Raw genomic sequence first — 21,467 nt, forward strand, 5'->3', positions numbered from 1 at the left:
GAGAGCGGCCCGCTGTAAGGTTAAACATACTAACGAAGAGCTTTGGTGTTAGCTAAACGCCAGAGTTTGGGACAGTTGGCCCAACAGGTGAGGAATATTTAACCGGGAGACACATTCAGATTTACAAGATGAAAAGGAGTGTTTTGATAAGTGGAAACAGTGAGATTCAGGAGAAAAGCAGCGAAGCAGAACCACCACTCTTGACACATTAGGTAAAGATTATTATTGTACTAAAGCAAGGGTCTTTTGCATTGATCATATAGAGTATATAGACTGTGCCTGAAAGGAAATCTACCACTCTCGGACTCCCATAGGTCACACAGCCTTCACAAATCTTTCACTGCAACAGTTTTTGTAGTTTCATTGTGGTTTGTACAGGCTTTGTAGGAATAGGCATAGGAGAAGAGAACAACTCTTCCATGTACCAGATCTTAGAGCAGGGGAGCTTGATTTTGTCTGTGAGGAGGTTTTACTTGTTGGCTTCCTGTCAGATTTGGCAGAAATGCAGAATGAGTTTGTGTTAGCCAGGAAAGTCCAGGTGAATTTAAGTACGGCAGGTCATCAGTACATGTGGCGGCAAAATAACAACCTGGCTCATGGGCAGGTTTGCCGCATTTGATGTAAATGTGGTGAATAACCTTTAAGATTAATTTCTGTGGTTCACCTACACGAGTCAGACCTCAGGAAACGTTCACTTAAACTTGACACTGAAAATCTTTTACCTTTATTGGCAACCAATAGGAACTGCAACCCACAGCATGTAGCCTACTTCTAAATCCACCCACAACTCCCTCCCCCTTAAAGGAATCGTTTGGGAAATACACTTACAAGCTCTCTTGCATGGATGTATGATGAGAAGTGGATACAGCGTTGGAGGCAGCGCCCCATTCATTCCTATAAAAGTTGCTCAGTGACGCACAAAGCAAAACAAATGTGTCTTTAGAGTATACAATTTGGATAAAATTACCCGGATCCATGGGGCCATAGTATTGCTGCTACTGTACTGCTACCTGTCCTGTTCTCAGGCTCATTCACATGAATGAAAGAAGGAAAATAACGCTGGATTGGTTATTGTTGCATTTTACAGGGTTTAGAACCTTAATGATTTAAATATTGGCTATTCAAGTGTTGGTACTAGGAAGTTGATTTACTTAAAAAAAAAAAAAAGAATTATCTACGCAGTTACACACATCTTTTCTAATGTAAGTCTTTGGGGGAAAGTTTCTGGGCCCTATGGCATCACGTGACGGACCCGAATATTGCAAATGCATGAATGTGAAAAATGCTTCAAAGCCTTTGCATCTGAAAACAGTGTCAATCTTCTCTTTTAACTCCATGCATGAAAGTGAATATGCATATTTCCCCAAATGTTCGCCCCTGTACATTAGCAAGTTAATTAGAGCTGGCATTCATCAGAAACATCAAATGAAAAGGTTAATATATCCCTATTATAAATACTGGAATAATAATCTTGTCACCATTTGTTTTTTGGCACAATCATGAGATTAGAAGGTTTTCCCTAAAATGCTGTGGTTGAGAAGTTTGAGAGTCCTTCATAACAAAGGTTTTGCACAAGGCCAATTTATATTTCATCTTTTGGGGGAATGGATGATTTTGCTATGGTCGCTAAGTATGATGTCTAAATTGAAATTAGTATTTATTTTAGATACGCTTGACATTTATCACTGTAGTGTAATCACAACTCCTCTCAAAAAAACAGTTCAGGTCATTTCCAGGCCCCGTAGATGCCTTTTTGTGCAGTTCTATGATAAGTTTCCTCCTGTTCTTGATAAAAAAAAAACTCTACTATTTTGCATCTCTCGGTCTACCTCCATGCACAGCTGTTTTCACCCGTCTCTGCCTCTCCCACCCTCTCTCCGCGATGAAGCGCTTTACATTCTGTACCATCAGGCCAAGCATACAGGGACAGCATCCCCGGGGTCACATTAACTTGACGGTGAGGACAAGGCCACCATCATGTCAGCTCCCATCAGCCTCCATCCCGACTAGAGAGAGGGAGAGGAGGAGAGAGAGGGACAGTGTAAGAGCCAGAGGCTGGGACTCTTTAGAAAAGAAGAGAAAGGGAGGAGAGCGAAGAGAAAAATAGAAAAACAAATGAACATGGCCCTGTGTTTTGTTTCCCCGGGGGATGGAAAAAGGGAAGAAGTCACTGTGGATCTGGGTCTCTCACTACTAAGCTGTCTGGGTCATAACTCGGAGTGTGTGGACGTGTGTGGATGCCTGTTTGCGATTTCCAACCTCGGGCAACATTGCGGGGGAATTCACTGAGGCACTTCCAGGCTTGGAGCGTTAGACATTTCTCATCTTGTCTCTGAAGCCTGTACAGCAAAGGACAGTGTCCACAGCTGCTGCTATGAACTCGCAACAGTTAATGCAAAGCATTCACCGGACTTGTTGATGAAGGTTTATGGCTGTAACACCCTCAGGAAACGCACAATTAAGTGAACTGTGAACAATGGTTGCACGCGTGTCCAGATAAGCTTCCATTGAGGTCTGTACTAATATTAGTGCTGTAAGAGCAGATTTTATGATGATGAACATTGTATTTGGTTCAAGAAGGAAGTGCGTTTGTAGTGGCTGAATTAAGAGTCAAGCAAAAAAGAGGTGAAACAAAAAGAACAAGCAGTATACAATACAGTAGAAGACACAGCGCTTCTAAATTACCAAACCCCACTTTGCCTCTAAACTACACCCATATAAAACATCATAAAGCACTGACATCATTGAAATTCACCATATTTAGCCGAATCAACCAATCTGGTGCCAGCTTTGACAGACTCACATACACACACAAATACATAAGTGCTGTCTTAGATCATGCAATCCCAAACAAGTCTGAGCTGCAGTTTTAACCTTCATCAACTCCTTTTATATCATGCTGTAAATTGAAGTTCAACATCTGAAAACAACCTTTTTAACATCTTCCCAGATGCAGGACATGCTATCAATTAAGTTTGGCAAACAACTTTTTAAGGGACCAGTGTGTAGGATTTAGGGGGATCCATTGCCAGAAATTGAATATTTCCTTACTAGTGTATACACACCTGTTTTTCTTACCTTAGAATGAGTCCTTATCAACATATCTACATAGGGAGCAAGTCCTCATCAGAGTCTGCCATGTTTCTACGGTAGCCCAGAATGGACAAATCAAAAATTTGCTTTAGAGAGAGCCTTTTGCATTTCAACGTTGAAGAGCCGGCTTTAATCTACATTAATATTAAAACAAAGCAAGCAATGCCATCCCTGAGAGTGAATCAAAAGAGTGAAGTGTCAGGTTGGAAAACCAAAACAATGAGCTGAAAGATGCTAAAATGTTCCATATAAAGTTGAGGGGAACTGCAGAGTTCTCGAAAGATTTCATCACTACAAGTGATCCCTTTCAGATTACACTAATCTGTTCATGCATTGGTATTAGAAAATGATGGTTTATAGCCACCATCCCCTTCTGTGTAGGTCCATGAATAAAGCAAGGTATTAACACTGTCACCTGTGTTAAGATGCAATAACTAGGAATAAACTGATCAAGGTAAAAGCATCTACTATAAAGTACTTTCCGTTTAAAAAGTTTCACGTATTTTGAATCGTACATTTGAACAATGTCATTAGGTGGCACCCAAAAACTACACAGATGTATCTGAAAAATACCAATTTTGTCTTCTTCTCCACACACTACACTCCATATTTGTACTCATGAGCACCAACCCACACCCAGAATACCACACAGTGTCTCACAAACCAAACACTGAGTGCATCTCCTCTCCTTCTTTTTTTCCCCCGAATTGAAGAAAAAGTCCTTTTCTCATGACCAGTGCAGCAAAGGAACCTGGGAAGGAATCTTTCTCTCTCACTGATTTATGTTGTGAGTTAAAAATGATTAGCTCTGCAGGTTTAAAGACATACAATCTGTTTTTTTATGAGCTATAGAAGTTCAGTTCTTTGCCGTGAACAAGTGCTTCCAATGTCTTTCTCGTTATGAAATCATGAATCTACCCCACCTAAAACAATGGCGGCCCTCTGTTGTTTTCATCTATTTCTGATAAATGTTTCACATCATGAGTCAATCTTTTTAAAACACAATATTTTTTTAGGTTTTATGTAGTGCGAACCTCATTGGGAAAAATCACGTGTTCTCCTTTATTTATGAATATTGTGTAAATATGTTTAATGCAATTTCTTATATATTTTTGTTGAATAAGGGCTGTCTGAACTAAGTCATCTTAAGTCGAAGAGTATTTGTTAAAATTGCTGTCAGAATTTAACAGAACATTTTATTTCATGTTTCATTTTAGGAACATAACACACGATGCATAGAAAGAGCTCTACATTAGCCGAATTGTGCAATGGAGGTGGTTAAAGTAGGTCTGTTGTACTGTATGTCACGTTATGGCAACGGGTGGCAAAAACAAAGTGACACAAATTAACTGTAGATTAGGACAAAGCCACTGTAAAGCAGTCAGGTTGTCTAAAGCATTGGTAACGTTTCTATTGTACGATTACACAATGACGACTGTTAAATGGGACACTGGGCCAAAAACAAGTCAGAGATTTATGAATTTAACTGATTTGCTGTGTGGTTAAAACTGGTTTGCACATGCAAAGACTGATTATTAGTGTTGTGTGCAAATACTTTGGCACTATGAACCCCTTCAGGTTATCGCCTTCGAGTACTTTATAGTATGTTTAACAAAATAATATATAAGAGAACAGATCTGATAAATGTATAAATACAAGTATGGTAGCCAAGTAAATCCAAAGTGTATTGATGTGATACACAATGTGTAGCAAAAATGTGTATATACTGTATGTACCTGTACTTCTTATTACAACGAAACAGCTAATTTATATCCAAAATGTTCTATAAATGTTCTTTCCAGAGGATTCTGCAGCAATTAATGCCACTTTTGAAGATATGAAACATTAAAGATTGTAAAATCCATATGAGGCTTTGGTTTGACTTGTGTTTGTACCATAGAAATGTCTTATGGAGAAAGAAAACACTCCAACAAGCAACAGGAAGCTTAATTGGATCGACTAAATACTCAACACATTGAACAGATAAAACTCCCTGAAGCCAAAAACTAAATGGCAATTTATCAGCCAGTAGTTCTTTGTTGGATAAAGTTAACAGCGAAACATCATAACTACTCAAGAGCCAATTTGAGATCACTTTCACCAACTCTTGTTAAGAGTAAATAGTGCTATAATTTAACGTCATCTCCTGACAAGAGAGCATTAATGCAGTTTCACTGTCAGCCACAGCTCCTCTGGACTGGAATAGTTGGCAGTAAATGACGGAAGTTACAGTACATCTGCAGTATTTTACAAAGCTGGGGTTTGAAGCAGCAACAATCACAAACATGTCCTAGTAACCACCAATTCACCCATTAATTCTTTATATGGAAACACAGATTGGTGCATCACGGCATTAACGAGCTCGCTGCAGTGTGCCTACAGTGCCACCCTGTGGCCGCTCCTGAAACTACACAAACACAAAGCATCGGTTACATACAGTATATTACACTGCTTGAATGTGAGAATGGTGATTTCAGAAGTTAAAACTTTTTACAGTCAAATTTATGAGCATTCTAAACTTAACAGGTCTTGTAGATGTAAAATGGCATCTGAGACAATTTAATTCGTTATAACAACTAGCAGACACCCTTTAAGCATTATCAAGTAGGTGCAATGGTAATAGCTGAAATAATATGTATTTAATATATATTCAATATCACAAATAATAATTCCAAGGAAACTGACATGAGAATAATGACACTTAAGGAATTTGTTTTACTTCAAGGAGGGATTCATGGCCCTGCAGTAATGCAGGTAAGTGGCTGTTTGCATAACACCTGCTGTACATATAATTGATATGCCTAGCTTAGTCCTGTAAACACAAACTATACAAAACTACAATATTCAGTGCTATCAGGCACACATGCTGGATTTAGAAACTGAACAAATTATGGGCAAGTGAATCAACTGAAAGATGTACAAGTGATTGGTTCTGTATTAAAAAAAAAAAACATAAATACAATCCTATTCTCTGTGACCATCAGATGTTCCTGACTGAACAAGCATATCAGAAGTTATATAAGAAACTCATTATATATTTTGTCAAACTGTATTTTCTACAACACTGAATACAAATACAGGCCAGCAGAACTGTTTACTGAGAGTGGTTTCCTTCCTTTTAATTATCATTTACTCTGGCTGTGATCCTGGAGTGCAGTCCTGACATATTAATGACCATCAGCAAAAAAATCAAAACAGAAAATAGCAAGTTAAAAGAGGAATTATTAGTAGAACAGGTCAAATTATGTGCATTTTGATACAGATCCAGAAAGAAGAAAAATAATCGGTTAGTAAAGAGACATTAAGAGGATTGTGTTAAAAGGGGACAAATCATTCTCCTTTTCAGGTTCCTATTAGTTTCTGGGTTACCACTAGAACATGTTTATACTTATATATGTTTACTGTTTAAACACGTTATTCTTCCTCATACTGTGTTTGAACATACCCAAATTTGGTGCACCCATAGAAATGGGTGTAGAACGGACATTCACATGAGCAAAACATCTGTATAAACCAAACTTGTCGAAGACTCACAAGGTGAGATTGTGCAGTGGCGTATGAACGTCACAACGCACAGAGTCAGAGTAAATGACTCATCCACACACTTTTGTCACAGTGTAGGAAAACATCTGTCACCAGATGAATGAGAAGTCCGATGTTTGGTGATAAGACAAACCTATGATAGGATTAGTCAGGCTTTACTGGTATAGTGCTGGTAAGGTAGGAGCTGGTTATGTAGTTTTGTTATCTTTTTAAAGCTAGTTGGTAAAGTTTGGAAACTTTTTGTCATCTTTGCTCTAATTGTCTGACAGATGAGACAGATGAACTGTGGGAAATAAAACATTTGATGCGAGAAATAGGCAATACAGTACCAGAATCTTTATCCATATTTGATCAGCTTTCCTAGTTTGACAGTTTGATCGGAGTTCACAAGCTTTGCCAGTGATTGACACCGTGTTCAGGACTCCTTGGATCCGATTAGTTGTTTTTCTTCAGGTGTGACGGTATCTTGCAAAGAACATTAGAGGCCCAAAGAGAGGCAGGCGAACCTGCTTTATTCCCAGATTATCTGTCTCATGCACTACTGTAAGGATATAGTGACAGTTTGAGCAAATATGACAAAATGTATAGCTCTAAGCCGCTTAAATTTCTCATTATTATTGTCATCTTCTAATATCTGATTCTTTACACATCAATCAAGTGCTGTACTGGTCATCCGATTGTAACGCACTTCATAATAAAGCACCTTATAGGATGAAGACGTAGATTTAAAAAGCTTCCCAAGATTACCAGTTCAGGGAAGGATGCATTTAGCCTATCAAATAACAATTTTAAGCAGGTTCCCATTCAATATTCCTATTCGCCCTGTGTCAGGGTGTTTTGAAGTGGGGTTGCATGAGGTAATTATACATTGTCAGTGTATTGCCTGCTGTAGACGGTGGTCATCCCACCCCAAAGTCAATACACTGAGTATGAATATGTAGATCATACAACCCCCCTTCAAAAACACCCAAACTAACCATAGTAATGGAGGATTATGATTTAGCGAAACCAGGTGAAGTACTCTCACTTTGTGAACAAAACAACTTTTAACTGCAGCACATTTCTCGTCAAGAAAATGTATATAAAAAATAAAATATATTTAGTTCCCTGACCCCAGTGGCTGACACATCTTCAAAACTATTCTGTGTAGAACAGATGGAAACTTAACAAAGAAGATTGTCCAAATGATGGCAAAAGAGACTTAGAGCAAAGATCAACTTGTCACAAAAGGCAGAGATGTGATCAGGGCTGTGGCTGTTGGCTGATGGCGAGTGTCCCTCTTTCACCCAAATCCTTATATGAAAGTCTTTATTTAATGTGCACCGCTCTGTCTATCGCTTTCCAGTTATGTTGTTGCCTCCAGGATTTATGACGATGGAATCCAGTAACGGGCGGAGAGCCTGGCCAAAAGGCCTAAAGGGGAAACACAGCAGACAGTACTGTCACACTAAAACCAAAAGGCCCAAAGAAAGTCTGAACCAATTACAGTATGTGAGCAAGGCAAGGGGAAGGGGAAAGTAAACTAATTGAGAACAAGACCAGAGTCTTAAAATGTATGAATATCACACACAGCAAGAGACAGAAATAGACAAAAAACACACAAAAGTTAGTCACAATAACTACAATTTAAATTTTGATTTCAATACTATTGCAAGTGATTGCTTTTTGAAATGTTACGAGGCGCAATATTGCGATAATGCAATATTGTCCGAGTGTCGCCTCCTCAGAGAGGTATGAGTGGAGCCCATCAAAGGAAATATCCACCACCACACCGTCTCAAACAAGACCTCATCAATGTGGGATATTCAGTGCATTTCAGGCTTTATTTTTGGGGTGATGTCACGCAATTGTCAATTTTCCTATAATATTGTCAAACTTGCCTCCACTACTTTGACTTTTACTCCAGCTCTTCAACAAAAAAGGAAACATTGGTGCAAAACAACAGGTCAATCAAACAAACTATGTACTTCCATGTAAGGGATTCACGCCATATTGAAGATGTTTGACATTTTCATCAACTTTATTAAAACCCTACTGTGTCTGTTGTTGTTTTTTTGCCCACGTACATTTTTTTGTTATTTATGTTCGGCCAGACATTTACAATAAAAGTGTCAATCCATAAAATGAACACACTAAGTGTGCATAAGAGTTTTATGGTGTTTTAATGTGGTTGGGTGGCCGAAGATTGCTTTCGAGTACAAAACCTCACAGCATTTTAACGACTATCTTGTAGAATCCAAGATGGAGACCAAACCTGCGCAAAAGTTGTAACCAAGTTCTGCACTACTTAGTAGATTGGCTTTGGTTTGGACTCGTAAAAGTATCAACTTTTTTTATTTTTTTATTAAATATGCTTTACGAATTCGTAATTTCTAATATTGTGACAACATCAGCATTAGCAGAGAATCAGTTGAACTTTAAATACAGAAAATAAGACAGTGAGAAACATTAGAAGAGTACTGGTGATGTAAGAACACCTTCATGGCGCTTATTGACTCACGTGGATAGAACTTCAGATGGAAGGTCTGTAATGTACGATGGGATCTTTTTCCCCGTGAGGAACTGAGCCACCTCGTTGCTGAAAGTGTTGCAGTTGTGCTCAAACAAGTTGTACTTGTCACCGCTGTGCACCCAGAGAAGGAAGCAGAGAGAGAAGAGACACAAATTGAGAGGGAAGACCGAGAGGCCAAACATGTGAAGATCAGGACGGGTGAGTAGCAGGAAAAGATATTGAGAGATAACAGGAGGAACAGAGAAGTGTGAGAATTGAAATTAGGGCTGTGCATTGGCAGGAATCATGATCATGATACAGGGGATACAATTCAATATACCGTGCATTATGCTACTTCCTGTCTCAGTTTACTTTATTACATTGGAATGGAAGAGTCAAATGGCTGACAATAACTAACACTACCATCTACTGGTCAATCATTTAAACACAACACAAAATGAACCACTGTCACAAATCTTTACACGTAAATTACAAATGAACATATCAGTAGAATATTTTTGAGAATCTATACAGCATCACAAAATAGAATATTGTGATGCTCAGGTATATTGATATGTTCAACCCAACTTTCAATGCAATGAAGAGAAAGTACAGAGGATTCAAGAGAATGTCAAAAATACATATTTTGTTCAAAATAAAAGAATTATGGCTCTTGCTAAAACCATGGACAACTTCCAGGGGGTCATATGGTTATATTCCTTGAGGGGTTAGCGCAGTGGCAATGCATTTCCCTCACAAATGTTTGTGTTTTTTTCACTTGTAAATTGTTGTTTTAATAATTTCAGAGTGTGATGAGGATGTCTCAACAACATACCTTCTGAAGAAAAAAAAATGGTAGCATACATCCAAGCTATGGGTTTGTAAGCAGTTAAAACGTGATAATTACTAGTTATTTTGTGGAAAAGTTACCCTTTCTGACCTTCGTGATGGTCCCACTGGGTGAGGAGCCTGAGCCCTTACCTGTATGTAGACTCTGCTAGTGAAATCAGGTACTCCATAAATAGATCTGCAGGCACCTCAGTGGAGCCCAGGTCCACTGTGGAGTCAGGCTCACCCAAGGGGGTGCCACCCTAGGATGCAACACACATACAAACCTCAGTAGGCCTTCTTACTAAACCCTTTGAAAAGCACTTCTTGATCCATTACTTTGCGTTTCCTGTACATCAGTGCCAACGTGTTTATATCTTATGTGCTTTGTACTTGAGAAAAGGATGATGCTGATTCTTACCGGTGGACAATTGTTGACGCCTTCTCCCACAAAGAAGAACTCCGCTCCATGGACCACAATAGCAGTGTGCCTATGAAATACCAAAACACCATGTTCCAGTAAAACCAAGCCAATGAAAGTAATTAACCACAGTTCACAGGCTCTTAAGTGAGAACTTTGACAAAACAAAGCGACTTACCATATCCCGTCAAGCTGTCTCCCTGTGATGATTAAAGAAAAGAAAAACAGGATTAAATGAAAATTGACTTATTCTTACTACTACTATTAAAGCAAAGTCATAGCTCAGGCCTGAGTAGCATCCCCGCGCTTTCCTGGTTTCTCTCGCCGGCCAGGCTTTCATGAAGTCAAGCAACAGGTAACTTGTCAAAAACTCACCCAGCATGAGAGGACTCAGCTGTCGGGCCATGCCTCTGGACATGTCGTAAATGTACAGTTTCACCGGGTAGGAGTCGGTTTGGTCCATAATGGCAAAGAGTGCTTCAAAACGACAACTGCAGCTAACAGAGTACAATGATCCACCGAGGGTGGGCCGGGCTGTACCTACTAAACAAACCTTAAAATACAAAGTTTATCCTGGAACTGTTTTGGACGTAAACATAGACTACAAGCTATTTCATAAAGAGTAATAATACTGGAGCAAATATAAATCTCCTAATAACAGGCCAGTTGCCGGGTGCTGACAGCTAGTGCTGCGTCACTATTCAACTGTAAACAAAAACATGACTGTCAAATAAAGTACTTTCGCATGGCGAGAGGAGCGTTTGTTCCGGTGTCGAGCCGCGCTGCCCCGCTGCAAAAAAAGCCCCGCCTACTTCACTGGGATTGGCCAGTACCTTAGATTGGCAGACAAGCGTCCAATAGGCGACGAGCTGTTCAGTACGCGTTTCAGCGTGCTCGTTCACGTACCGGAACGCGCACGCTTTTTAAACTAGTCTGGACTTGTGGTCAGAGAGAAGCAGAGCACGGCGAGTGACTGTATGCTCATACAATTACTTTATGTATCTTCAGGTTATTGTTTTAAAATGTTTAGTCCTTATAATGTGTGTGCATATTTGTTGACTAAGCGACCCCAAAATACTAATGAAGCTAACATCGGCTAATTACAAGCTAAGCTAGCTAACTAGCTAACGTTGCCTGAATAAACATGAATTAACTATCATTAATTACGTTTATCTTAATTAAACCAAAAGCATGGTTCGCGTTACCCTTTGCGTAATTATTATTTGTATCTGATTAAATTACCACATTAAACTAGTATTTAAAACGGTTGCATGTTTCCTGTTAATGTGTCCTATTGAACTGCTGAGTCCTTTGACAGCACCAGGAGCAGCACAAATGGCAGAGTGGAACGCCTTCTACCGGAATGAAGATGACGAAGAAGAGCAAGAGGACGGAGAGCAATCTGGAGGTGAGATTAAAGCCTCCTCATAGTTTCTTACTACACCTGAAGTGTAAATAATACAATACTGTAAACTACCATTGAAAAGACTGATTTGGTCATTATTCCTCTCGACTAGATGTTGTTCTCCACCTTTTTATGTTTACTTTGTATTTCACCAATAAAGAAACTATTTATGAAAACTTTAACTTGATCACACTTGCATGTCATGCAGTTAAGTGTTACGATCTATAGTTATTGATATGTAATTTAACACAAGTTTAAACTTATCAGACAGCATTTGATACCAACAAGTAAGACACTGTCTCAAATCTGCCTATCTGTCTTTGTTAGGAGATAACAAGATCACAGGGAGAGACAGTTTGGTCTTCTTGGTGGATGCCTCCAAGGAAATGTTCATCAAAGGAGAAGATGGACAGCCCTCAAACTTTGACATGACCATGCAGGTAAGATGGCCAGCTATCAATTTTTCTTTTTTTTTGCTTTATCTTTGTTGGAATTGACATAAATGTGTTGGAATTATCTTGATTAGTATGTAAAGGTTGAGACTGTATTGTTGAAATGTTATATACAATAATCTTTCCTGAAAACGTGAGAACAACTACTGAATATCAGTGTTATAAGCCTCGTTGGTTGTTTTGATTCTCAGATTTGCCTTCTGTTTTATGATGACCTTGTAGGTTGTGCGCAGTGTTTACGCCAGTAAGATCATTAGCAGTTACAGGGATCTGATGGCGTTGGTTTTCTACGGTACAGAGCAGAGCAAAAATCCCAGGAACTCATTCAAGCATGTCTACGTGTACCACGACCTTGATGAACCCGGTGAGACGATGCACTTTTTGAACGAACACCTGATTACACTTAATCTGAATTGCTGTTGTTTTGCTGTAAACGTAAATATGGACACAGTTCTTGTGCACATGTTTCATGCCTCGCTTGTATTCAGATAAAACATATTCAACTTTGTAACTTGCTATTCTCATCACATGTCATTTCACACAGACACAAGAGCACAATAAAATACCAGTGCAGCGTTGCAGTTGCTATTATTATCAATACATGTAAATATATAAGCACTGTAAGACATTCCTCTTAATCAGGCACTGGATCAGAAAACAATATTGGTGACTCCACAAATTGCTTAACAAATCTTTCTTACGTCCCTATTCATTCTGTTGTTCCTCATCTTTCTGTTTTCTTATTTTCCGCAGGTGCAAAGCGAGTGCAGGACGTGGACGCTCTGCGGGGGGGGAAAGGTGCCCAACTAGCGGCAAAGACCATGGGCAGTGGAGAGACGTCGTTGGGCGATGCCCTGTGGTGCTGCGCCAACCTCTACAGTGACATCAAGCTGCGCCTCTCACACAAGCGGCTCATGATCTTCACCTGTAGGGATGAACCACACAGGGGTGACAATAGGAAAGACCGACAGGCTCGCACGAAGGCTGGTGACCTCAAAGAGACCGGTATGTCTTCAGCAAAGGCCGCTCGTTTTTCAATGAAATCTGTATTAATACTGTTTAGGATTCAAGCTCAAAGCTGCCCTTAGGAACTTTGCTGTTTGTCTGCTAATCATCTTTTAATGCGTTTAGCCTGTATGTCGTGGACTTGTGAGACGTATCCCTTCTCTCATAGGGGTGATCATTGATTTAATGCATCTGATGAAACCTGGCGGCTTCGATGTGGCGTCCTTCTTTCGTGACATTATAAGTCCACCTGAGGATGAGAGCGAGTTGGGGCTGCAGCTGGAGCCTTGTGACAAACTGGAGGACCTCCAGAAGAGGGTGCGGGCCAAAGAGCAGAAGAAGAGAGCCATGGCCAGGTAGAGATAAGTTAAACATTTCCATTTCCAGTGTAGTCTAGTCACCTCTTTTTACTTTTGTATTTTTGACCCTGTGTATTTGCTTTCTTGGTTCTTTGGGGTTCATCTTTGTGTCTTTTCAATCACTAAATGACTCCTCTCTCCTATTCCTCGCACCACCCATCTCTCCCTGCCATCTTTAGGTTACACCTGTGTCTTGGTGAGGGCATAAATGTAGCTGTGGGAATATATGCAACTGCTGTGACAGCTCGGAAACCAACTCCCATCAGACTTTACAGGGAAACCAACGAGCCAGTCCGCAGCAAAACCCGGACCTTCCACACTCAGACTGGCAGCCTGCTGCTGCCCAGTGAGATAAAGAAATCCCAGGTATACCGTAAACTTAATTCAGGCTTTATAGTAGCTAAATGGTAATATACCCAGAATTAAAACATCTGAACAGAAGAGTGTATAAGCTCCAACTAAAATTGAGTTGAATTTATCTGCTCATCACCATAAATTTCGGTGATTTTGTTGTTGCTCTTTTTTACTTGTTTGTTCTTTGCTGTGCTGTAGGTGTATGGTAAGAAACAGATAGTGATGGAGAGGGATGAGGTGGACGCCATCAAAAAGTTTGAAGATCCTGGAATGTTTCTGATCGGATTCAAACCGATGGAGAAGCTCAAACGTCACCACCACACTCGCCCTGCTGTCTTCCTTTATCCTGAGGAGGACGACGTGAAAGGTACCACTGTTCACCTCTGTCTCTCCGATTTATTTAAAAATATAGCAGAAGCAATATTACAACCGTACATATAGTATTGAGTGTCTTACAGCATCCTAACCCTACCCTGTGTCTTCCACCTCAGGCAGCGCGTGTCTGTTCTCTGCCTTGTTGACAAAGTGTAGCGAGAGGAACGTGTTCGCATTGTGCCGCTTCATCTCTCGCCGAAACTACCCGCCTCGATTTGTTGCCCTGGTGCCTCAGAAAGAGGAGGTCGATGAGGGAAAAGTACAGATTTCACCTCCAGGTGATACCCTAGCTCATTTTGCAATTTCTACCACTGTATTTGGCATTTCATTCTTTAAAAGAAAGCAAGATATCTAACTATGTTACAGTCTATGTCATCGTAGCGTACAGAAGCCTGATGGCAAAATGTTGTCTCTCGTGCCTGTATCAGGTTTCCACGTCATCTTTCTGCCATACGCTGACGACATGCGGACTCTGGATCCTCCCCAGTGCCCAACAGCCTCACAAAGACAGGTGGACAAGATGAAGGAAATCGTCACCAAGCTCCGCTTCAAATACAGGTAGCTGCACACGTTCAGTACTTTACAGAGATCTTGGTTTGGAAATACTGAAGAATGTTTTGGAAGAAAGAAAAGTGATTCTGGGGAAAAAAGTGTATTTGGTGTGTATTGTTTTGCGGCATCAAAAGGGATATTTTTCTCAAAAGTAGACTAATTTATAGAATTGCCACGGCTCATAACAAGGTAATTTTTAATTGGTTTCTTTCGGCTACATGTTTTAATTCTTTGTCGTGGAATGCAGGAGCGATGCTTTTGAGAATCCAGTCATCCAGCAGCAGTACAGGAACCTGGAGGCATTGGCTCTGGATATGGTGGCTCCAGAGGACATTGAGGATCTCATCAGTAAGATGCAGACAAACCACTTGTGGCTATTACAACGACTTCTTGTTCCTTCGACTAACACTTCCTGTACTTGTCTGTCTGTCTCTCTTTCTTTCTCGGCCTCAGTGCCAAAGGTGGACCAGATAAACCAGCGTCTGGGTCCCTTAGTTCAGGAGTTTAAAGACCTGGTCTACCCTCCGGACTACAACCCTGAGAGCAAACCAGCTGCCAAACGCAAAACAGGTCCGAGCTCGGTCATAACAGAAACTAGCTGAGCAAAATAGTTTTTTACTGCATCTTATTTGTTTTTCTTGTTGGTATCACAAGTTTGAATTGTTCTGCCCTTACACACAGTATGAACGTTGGTCAAGGTCATTGATCAGCACTGAGTATTTTGAAATACGTCACTGGCTGTTGTGGTATACAGTCAAAATCCAATAATTCTTTCAACTGAATGCTTTCTCCATAAATGAACCCGGCAGCTGATACCGGAGGCGGAGCTGAGAAGAAGCCCAAAGTGGAGGTGCCAGAAGACGAGCTGCGGGCCCACGTGCAGAACGGCACCCTGGGAAAGCTGACCGTGCCCGTGTTGAAAGAGGCCTGTAAGCAGTTTGGGGTTCGCACCACCGGAACCAAGAAGCAGGAGCTGATAGATGCTCTGGTTGCCCAGCTGGGCCAATGAGGAGTTAAATATACAACTCACCGTGCCTTCATGAGCAGGCAAGCTTGTTCAGATCAGTGTGTCTGTTGTTGCACTTGGTACCAGATGTAGAAATGTCTTCCGTCACTTTGAAAGCACCAAATGTAGTGATCTACTTAAAAGCAGGAAACAGGTTTTACATTTACTGTATGGCTTTTGAATTTTGGGTAAGACCGGGATATTGTGTAGCCTTTTTTTGCAAGGCAGCATGCTTCTGTGCAGCTCAGTGCTATTGCCCCACATTACATGAATAACGTTTGAATGTAAAAAACGCTATAAAAATAAAGTCATTTCCTGATCAAGAACTCTCTAACTGGCTGATGTGTGTAACATTATAAAAAAAAGTCTTGCGTGCATTGGAATTCACTGAACAGTAAACATAGTCATTAGAATGCTGTTGATAATAGTTGACAATAGTTGATAATCTTGCATTTTTGGTAATAAAACAAAAAAACATTTCCAGCCCTGCATCTAGTTTGTTTTATTTCATTCAGTAGTGAGTCAGTACAGTGTACAAGTTAAGCGGCACTTCTAGTTCTTCTTGTCAAAAGAAAAAAAGGTGTGTCCATCCAAAGTGAGACATCAACATACCTGAACACAGCTCAATAAAATGAGAGCAGTGTTCCTCTTGAGGGCGGGCCTTAGCAGGTTGTTTGTGCACAACAGCAGGAAGAACGGATCACACACAACTTTGACTTCGTAAGTTGCGTCAGGTTTTGACCGACTGAATATAGATAACATTCCTGGGTAGGATTATCTGACTGCGCCGCATGTAATGGAGCTTTAGGAACATTTTGCGATTGCTGTGGGTTTAAATAGACTATATTATATTGTTTATCTTGACTTTTCCTGTGTTAGGTTTTCTGTTTTTGGCTGTCTTAATACTTTGCTACATGTTAACATATAGCCGACTATGGAGCCTTTTTTAGGTTAAAAATGATACTGAGACACTTTACTTTTGCTATAGTAATGATTTAATCCTGATATTGTTCCTGGTCTTATTGAGTTGTTGTATAATTGCATTTGTTAATCCGGGTTTTGAGGTAATCTTTTAGTGCTTTTATTCTGACAGCTCTGGGCAGAAGTGTTATCACATACTCTCGTTACCTTGACACGGGCTGAAAGTCTGTCACCTGCAGAGAAATGGAGTGTCAATGTGAAAAGGACAACTCTGATGCTGTTACAGGTGAGATGGAACTTTTAGAAAATCATCAAACATGTTTTAAAAGACATTATAGATGCCTGAGCTACTTCAGAGAGTAAATAGTGTCATCTGTATTTTAACTGCCATTGTGTGAAAGTACATTTTATGTAGACACAATGAGTTGTCAATTACTCACTTAATGGTCTTATTTTAATCTTAAATCGTATTGCAATATAGTGTCTTCATGGTTGCAGGGTAGTATGTACTTTATAACATCAAGTTAGCAGCTAAATCTTTTTGATCTTTCAAAATAGATATAAGAAATCAAGAGCGCCTAACTTTCCAGTTCTGACAACTTAAGAAAATTAGAACTGTGCTAAAGAGTTAAATGATTACAATTAATGTAAACCTCACATCTCAAGACATACACGAAACCATTCAACAATATAGCTTTTCTGGTATTTAAAGTATTTCATTCTGGATTTCCCATTTCGGTGAAAGGTAAACCCCATCATAAATTGTGTGCAACATTACATTACTGATGTCATTCCTTCCTCCCCCTCTCTGTTTAGGCTGGTGGATGAACAGCAGCAGCACCCAGATGGGAGCCTTTACTGTGGTGGGGTATCTCCTCTACAGATTCTCACAGAGTCAGTCACTCACGGACACACACGATCATATTCATTTCCCAAGGTTCCCCTGACATAATAGCCATCAGGTTTCTCTGATTGATTGACCTGTCTTCCCCATAGATAGTGAGTGAGTCTGGAAACAAGAAAGCACAAATGGTTTTGATGTGAACTGACATCCCTGATGGTTTTTATCAGGGGTTCAGCCAGGAATTATGGGGTGAGGAGGACCCTTACCTCACTCCATTTCTATTGACAAATATTAACAGTGTACTGATTTGCATCAGGCCCGCTGGGCACATTCTTTAAATGATCAAAAACAAACATCTCTAACAGATACATACTTGTCACATGGTCAGCAAATCCTATCAGAAGACCAAAATCAACAGTTAATCAATGATGACCCCTGCTATACAACTGCTATACTGATAGTAGTCTGTCTTCCCTGCAGCACTCCCGGCTCTGATCCGATGGCCAATTCGTCTGTTCTGCTCTCTAACTGGTGAGTTATATATCAGAGGTCAGAGGTCACTTTGTCCTCCCCCTCACGGTCATGTTTGTGTACGATGTGACATAAAAACACCAGATAATTAATGTGCGTTCTGCCTCAGGTCTGTCAACTCTTTGGAGCTGGGTGGGCCGCCTAGTGGGAACCCTTCGTGGTATGATATTTACATCCCTCATTTCTGACCCGCGTGTTATAAAACAAAAAAAATTGTCACCTAAAGTCCTATGCTAACTTTTCTATTCATGTCTGGTGTCTCAGGAATCCAGAGCCTGTGTAAATGGATGTCTCGAATTTGGGGGTTTGTCGGAGGTGAGTGTCGCCTGCGTGTATTTCCTTTTGATGTTGCGTACTCTTCACTGAGTGCTTCAACTGGACTTTTTAAGTGCAGGTAAACAGGTCATGGGGATGTTTAAAATTGTAGTGGGTATGTTTGGGTAGTCTGAGGAAAAGACTCTGTATTTCAGCAGACATGAGAGCAACCTAGTATCTGAATGGTTCAGGTATTTAAGTGATAGAGCTGCATAATAACTTTTGGCCGATAATTAAGCAACTGCCTTACAATCTGCTCCTCCATCAGCATCTTCCTCCAAGTTTAAATGGCTGATTGCTGTCATCACTGGTCAGTTCACCTTCTTTTTACATTTTGGGGATTCTTCTACTGTTTTACTCAGACCCAGTTGGGCTAAGAATCTAAGCTTTTACCGTTTATCTAATGGAATCCTGTCACCTCTGCAGGGTCATCCGGAGATGGAGCACTGGAGTCCGAGACCAACAAACCAGGCCTGAGGCTGATCCTCCTGGGGCCCACAGGTGGAGGACGGACCTCCCTGGCTGATACTTTGTTGGGCAACAGCGAGAAAACGGCACCCATGGGTCCCCTAATGGAGAGCACCAAGAGAAGGACAGTCATGGGTGGTAGAGAGGTTACAGTGATCGACACCCCAGATCTTTTTGGGCCGTCCTTGGGGAACAACAAAAGAGCCACGGAAGCTCTGAGGAGCCTTCAGCTCTCCAGTCCTGGACCACACGCCTTCCTGCTGGTGATACCAGCTGGGGGCTCCAGCACGGATATCGATCAGGACATGTCTCAAGCGCTCCGATCCACCCTTGAGCTGTTTGGAGACGGGGTTGCGACGTACATCATACCAGTACTCACCCATGTAGACCGCCTGGGTCGAAGGCATACGGTAGATCAGACACTGGATGCGGACTCTGAGGGTCTGAAGAAGGCTCTGCCTCTATGCAACCAGAGGTCAGAGCTGGTGGACAACGGGCCAGACTGCCCCCTAGAGGCAAAGAGCGTGATGCGCAGGCAGCTGGTGGAGCGGGTGACGGAGATGAACAGGGGACATTTCGTCCACGAGCTGCAGAGGAGGGAGGACCGCATCAGGGAGGAGCTGCTAACTGACATGGGCTCTATACTGGCTGCAAAACTGGGACACATGTAAATGAGAGAGGGGGACAAGGAAATTGTGAGAGATTGTTTCTACTCAGTAAACTAAAAAAGATCATTAAAATTGTCATGGTTATCTTCTAAAGTATTCCCTTGTTGCATCTTTTGTGTTCCACATCATGTCCGGTGTGTGAATCCATTGTGTCCTGTGATACGATACTGATCCCCATACTTCCATACTATTTAGTATACCAGAAAAAGATTGTGTAAAAATAAATAGTATGTAATGAAAGCAGAATGGATGTCATTCCAATCAAGACGGGCCAATAGAGACAGGGCTTACACTTTTCAGCATCGGTCCGGCCTATGAGAATCAGCTCAACAGCAAACAGAACTTTTAGATTGCAAACAAAACTTTTGGATTTAAAAACGAAAACTTTTAATAAAACATTTATTGTTTGCTGTCAAATCTTTTTTCTTTTATTAAAGTGTGGACAGTTTTACTCCTAAACTTATTCAGTTTGATTGCAATATAAGAACACAGAATTAATCCCATAAACAGTTGCCTATTTAGAAAAAACAGCATTAATTTGGAGTCCTGTCTCTGGCCACCTGGTAAGTGCAATATTCACTCTAAATGAGACTTTCATTAAACTCTGTTTTAGTCTGCACCAGCTGGCCAACTCTGGCTGTTTAGCTACTAAATGTTGTCTGCCATGCGAAGCAGATCATGTACACGTGGGAGTGATCAAAACAGAAAACCCAAACAATGAGCTAAAAGAGCACAAAAAAAGCTCCACAAAGTGTGCGTATCAAAATCACCACCTAACCTAAAAGTCAAACAACTTTTATTTCATTACTTGTACGTCACTGCTGCAAACAGAACTTATTAACGGCATTTATTTCAAACACGTCCACTCGCAGATGAGAATAAAGTGGAAAATATGGGGCTTTGCCGTCTCAGGGGAGGGACTTCTGCTCCTCTGTCTACTGACGCAGGCGCTGGTGACAGCAATATGGAGCCAGGGAGACGCTACTGCGCATGTCCGCGTCTGCACGGACGCAGACAGACTGTGAGAGAGAGAGAAAGAGAGAGAGAGGGAGCTATACTAGGGAAAGATTGGCAAAGACAAAGGACTGAACAGCCTTTAGGGGAACAGGAAAGAGTATATGTAGTTTATCCAGCGGGTTGTAACAGTCCAGCCGTAGCGCCACCGGCGGGGAGCGACCAGGTGAGTGGTCGGGCGGAGGAAATTAAGTTATAAGACGTAAAGGAAGCGTTGTGGTTGTGTTTCGCTGTGGACACAGCAGTCACGTAGAGCAGCCAGAAGACTATCGCCAGATATCTGTTTCTATCGTGGACGAATTGCACCCGTACAGGTGTGGTTTCAGAGTTTAACAGCCGCTCTCAGTATTACTGGACTGTAAGCTCTCCAATGTGTGTGTCCTTGTTTTGTTCGTGGCTGTGGCCATATTTCTGCTAGCGTACTGAGCAGGCTGCTTCCTCTATCCAGCCAGGCTCCCGAAAATGTTTACCTTCTTCTCATTCTGGGGTCTGCTGACCAAGAGGAGATGGTAGAAGCTTGTAATGCCCCCAACCAGCTATCTATCATCATCAATAACAGTGTTTTTTCAAAGTTTTTCAGACTAAGTAAGCTGTTTTTAAGATGTCATTCTGGGCTCTGCTGACTTGGGCTGTGGATTTTTTTAATCAGAAAGCAGATCATGAAAACACAGCTTTCCTCTCTCTGTCTTTCTTTCAGGTGTCTTTAAGCATCACGTCCTTGTTGTCTCCGTTCCAGGGGAAGTGGTGCTTCGTGGTCATCGCCTGGTGATGGAAAGAACTGCAAAGCTATAGGCTTGGTGACTGGATGGAAAGAGCTGTCAA

The 21,467-nt window shown here is 41.1% G+C and overlaps 3 protein-coding genes across 3 annotated transcripts; 2 read left to right on the top strand and 1 right to left on the bottom strand.

Moving 5' to 3' along the window:
* Positions 1 to 5,412: 5,412 nt before the first annotated feature.
* On the bottom strand, positions 5,413 to 10,909 carry LOC306732947 (desumoylating isopeptidase 1-like). The gene is made up of 6 exons (XM_079214128.1): positions 10,752 to 10,909; positions 10,555 to 10,576; positions 10,377 to 10,446; positions 10,109 to 10,218; positions 9,137 to 9,259; positions 5,413 to 8,049 (listed from the first exon to the last, which is right to left on the bottom strand). The coding sequence occupies exons 1-6, from the start codon at positions 10,837 to 10,839 to the stop codon at positions 7,968 to 7,970; spliced, it is 495 nt and encodes a 164-aa protein (XP_079070254.1). The 5' UTR covers positions 10,840 to 10,909; the 3' UTR covers positions 5,413 to 7,967.
* A 796-nt stretch (positions 10,910 to 11,705) lies between these two features.
* xrcc6 (X-ray repair complementing defective repair in Chinese hamster cells 6) lies at positions 11,706 to 16,271 on the top strand. The gene is made up of 12 exons (XM_079237420.1): positions 11,706 to 11,784; positions 12,109 to 12,221; positions 12,456 to 12,597; positions 12,987 to 13,238; positions 13,408 to 13,594; positions 13,777 to 13,963; positions 14,150 to 14,318; positions 14,443 to 14,604; positions 14,755 to 14,884; positions 15,126 to 15,226; positions 15,332 to 15,448; positions 15,688 to 16,271. Exons 1-12 carry the CDS (start codon positions 11,712 to 11,714, stop codon positions 15,885 to 15,887), a joined length of 1,833 nt encoding a protein of 610 aa, XP_079093546.1. The 5' UTR covers positions 11,706 to 11,711; the 3' UTR covers positions 15,888 to 16,271.
* Positions 16,272 to 16,926: 655 nt separating this feature from the next.
* Positions 16,927 to 19,981, top strand: LOC306751913 (GTPase IMAP family member 4-like). The gene is made up of 7 exons (XM_079235572.1): positions 16,927 to 17,091; positions 17,622 to 17,699; positions 18,130 to 18,180; positions 18,290 to 18,340; positions 18,445 to 18,495; positions 18,764 to 18,805; positions 18,922 to 19,981. The coding sequence occupies exons 1-7, from the start codon at positions 17,049 to 17,051 to the stop codon at positions 19,632 to 19,634; spliced, it is 1,029 nt and encodes a 342-aa protein (XP_079091698.1). The 5' UTR covers positions 16,927 to 17,048; the 3' UTR covers positions 19,635 to 19,981.
* The last annotated feature ends 1,486 nt before the right edge of the window (positions 19,982 to 21,467 follow it).

The sequence above is a fragment of the Taurulus bubalis genome, assembly GCF_910589615.1.
Source record: "Taurulus bubalis genome assembly, chromosome: 2".
Classification (NCBI taxonomy): Eukaryota; Metazoa; Chordata; class Actinopteri; order Perciformes; family Cottidae; genus Taurulus; species Taurulus bubalis.

What these genes read in the sequence shown, in the direction of transcription:
- LOC306732947 (XM_079214128.1), bottom strand. Translation starts at nt 10,839, where the DNA reads ATGGACCAAACCGACTCCTACCCGGTGAAACTGTACATTTACGACATG. An exon ending in AGACAGCTTGACGGGATATG is followed by an intron (nt 10,447 to 10,554) that starts GTAAGTCGCTTT and finishes GGTATTTCATAG; the next exon opens with GCACACTGCTATTGTGGTCC. An exon ending in CTAGCAGAGTCTACATACAG is followed by an intron (nt 9,260 to 10,108) that starts GTAAGGGCTCAG and finishes CTGGGTGCACAG; the next exon opens with CGGTGACAAGTACAACTTGT.
- xrcc6 (XM_079237420.1), top strand. Translation starts at nt 11,712, where the DNA reads ATGGCAGAGTGGAACGCCTTCTACCGGAATGAAGATGACGAAGAAGAG. An exon ending in CCACGACCTTGATGAACCCG is followed by an intron (nt 12,598 to 12,986) that starts GTGAGACGATGC and finishes TATTTTCCGCAG; the next exon opens with GTGCAAAGCGAGTGCAGGAC. An exon ending in AAGCTCCGCTTCAAATACAG is followed by an intron (nt 14,885 to 15,125) that starts GTAGCTGCACAC and finishes CGTGGAATGCAG; the next exon opens with GAGCGATGCTTTTGAGAATC.
- LOC306751913 (XM_079235572.1), top strand. Translation starts at nt 17,049, where the DNA reads ATGGAGTGTCAATGTGAAAAGGACAACTCTGATGCTGTTACAG. An exon ending in CAACTCTGATGCTGTTACAG is followed by an intron (nt 17,092 to 17,621) that starts GTGAGATGGAAC and finishes CTCTCTGTTTAG; the next exon opens with GCTGGTGGATGAACAGCAGC. An exon ending in GCTGATTGCTGTCATCACTG is followed by an intron (nt 18,806 to 18,921) that starts GTCAGTTCACCT and finishes TCACCTCTGCAG; the next exon opens with GGTCATCCGGAGATGGAGCA.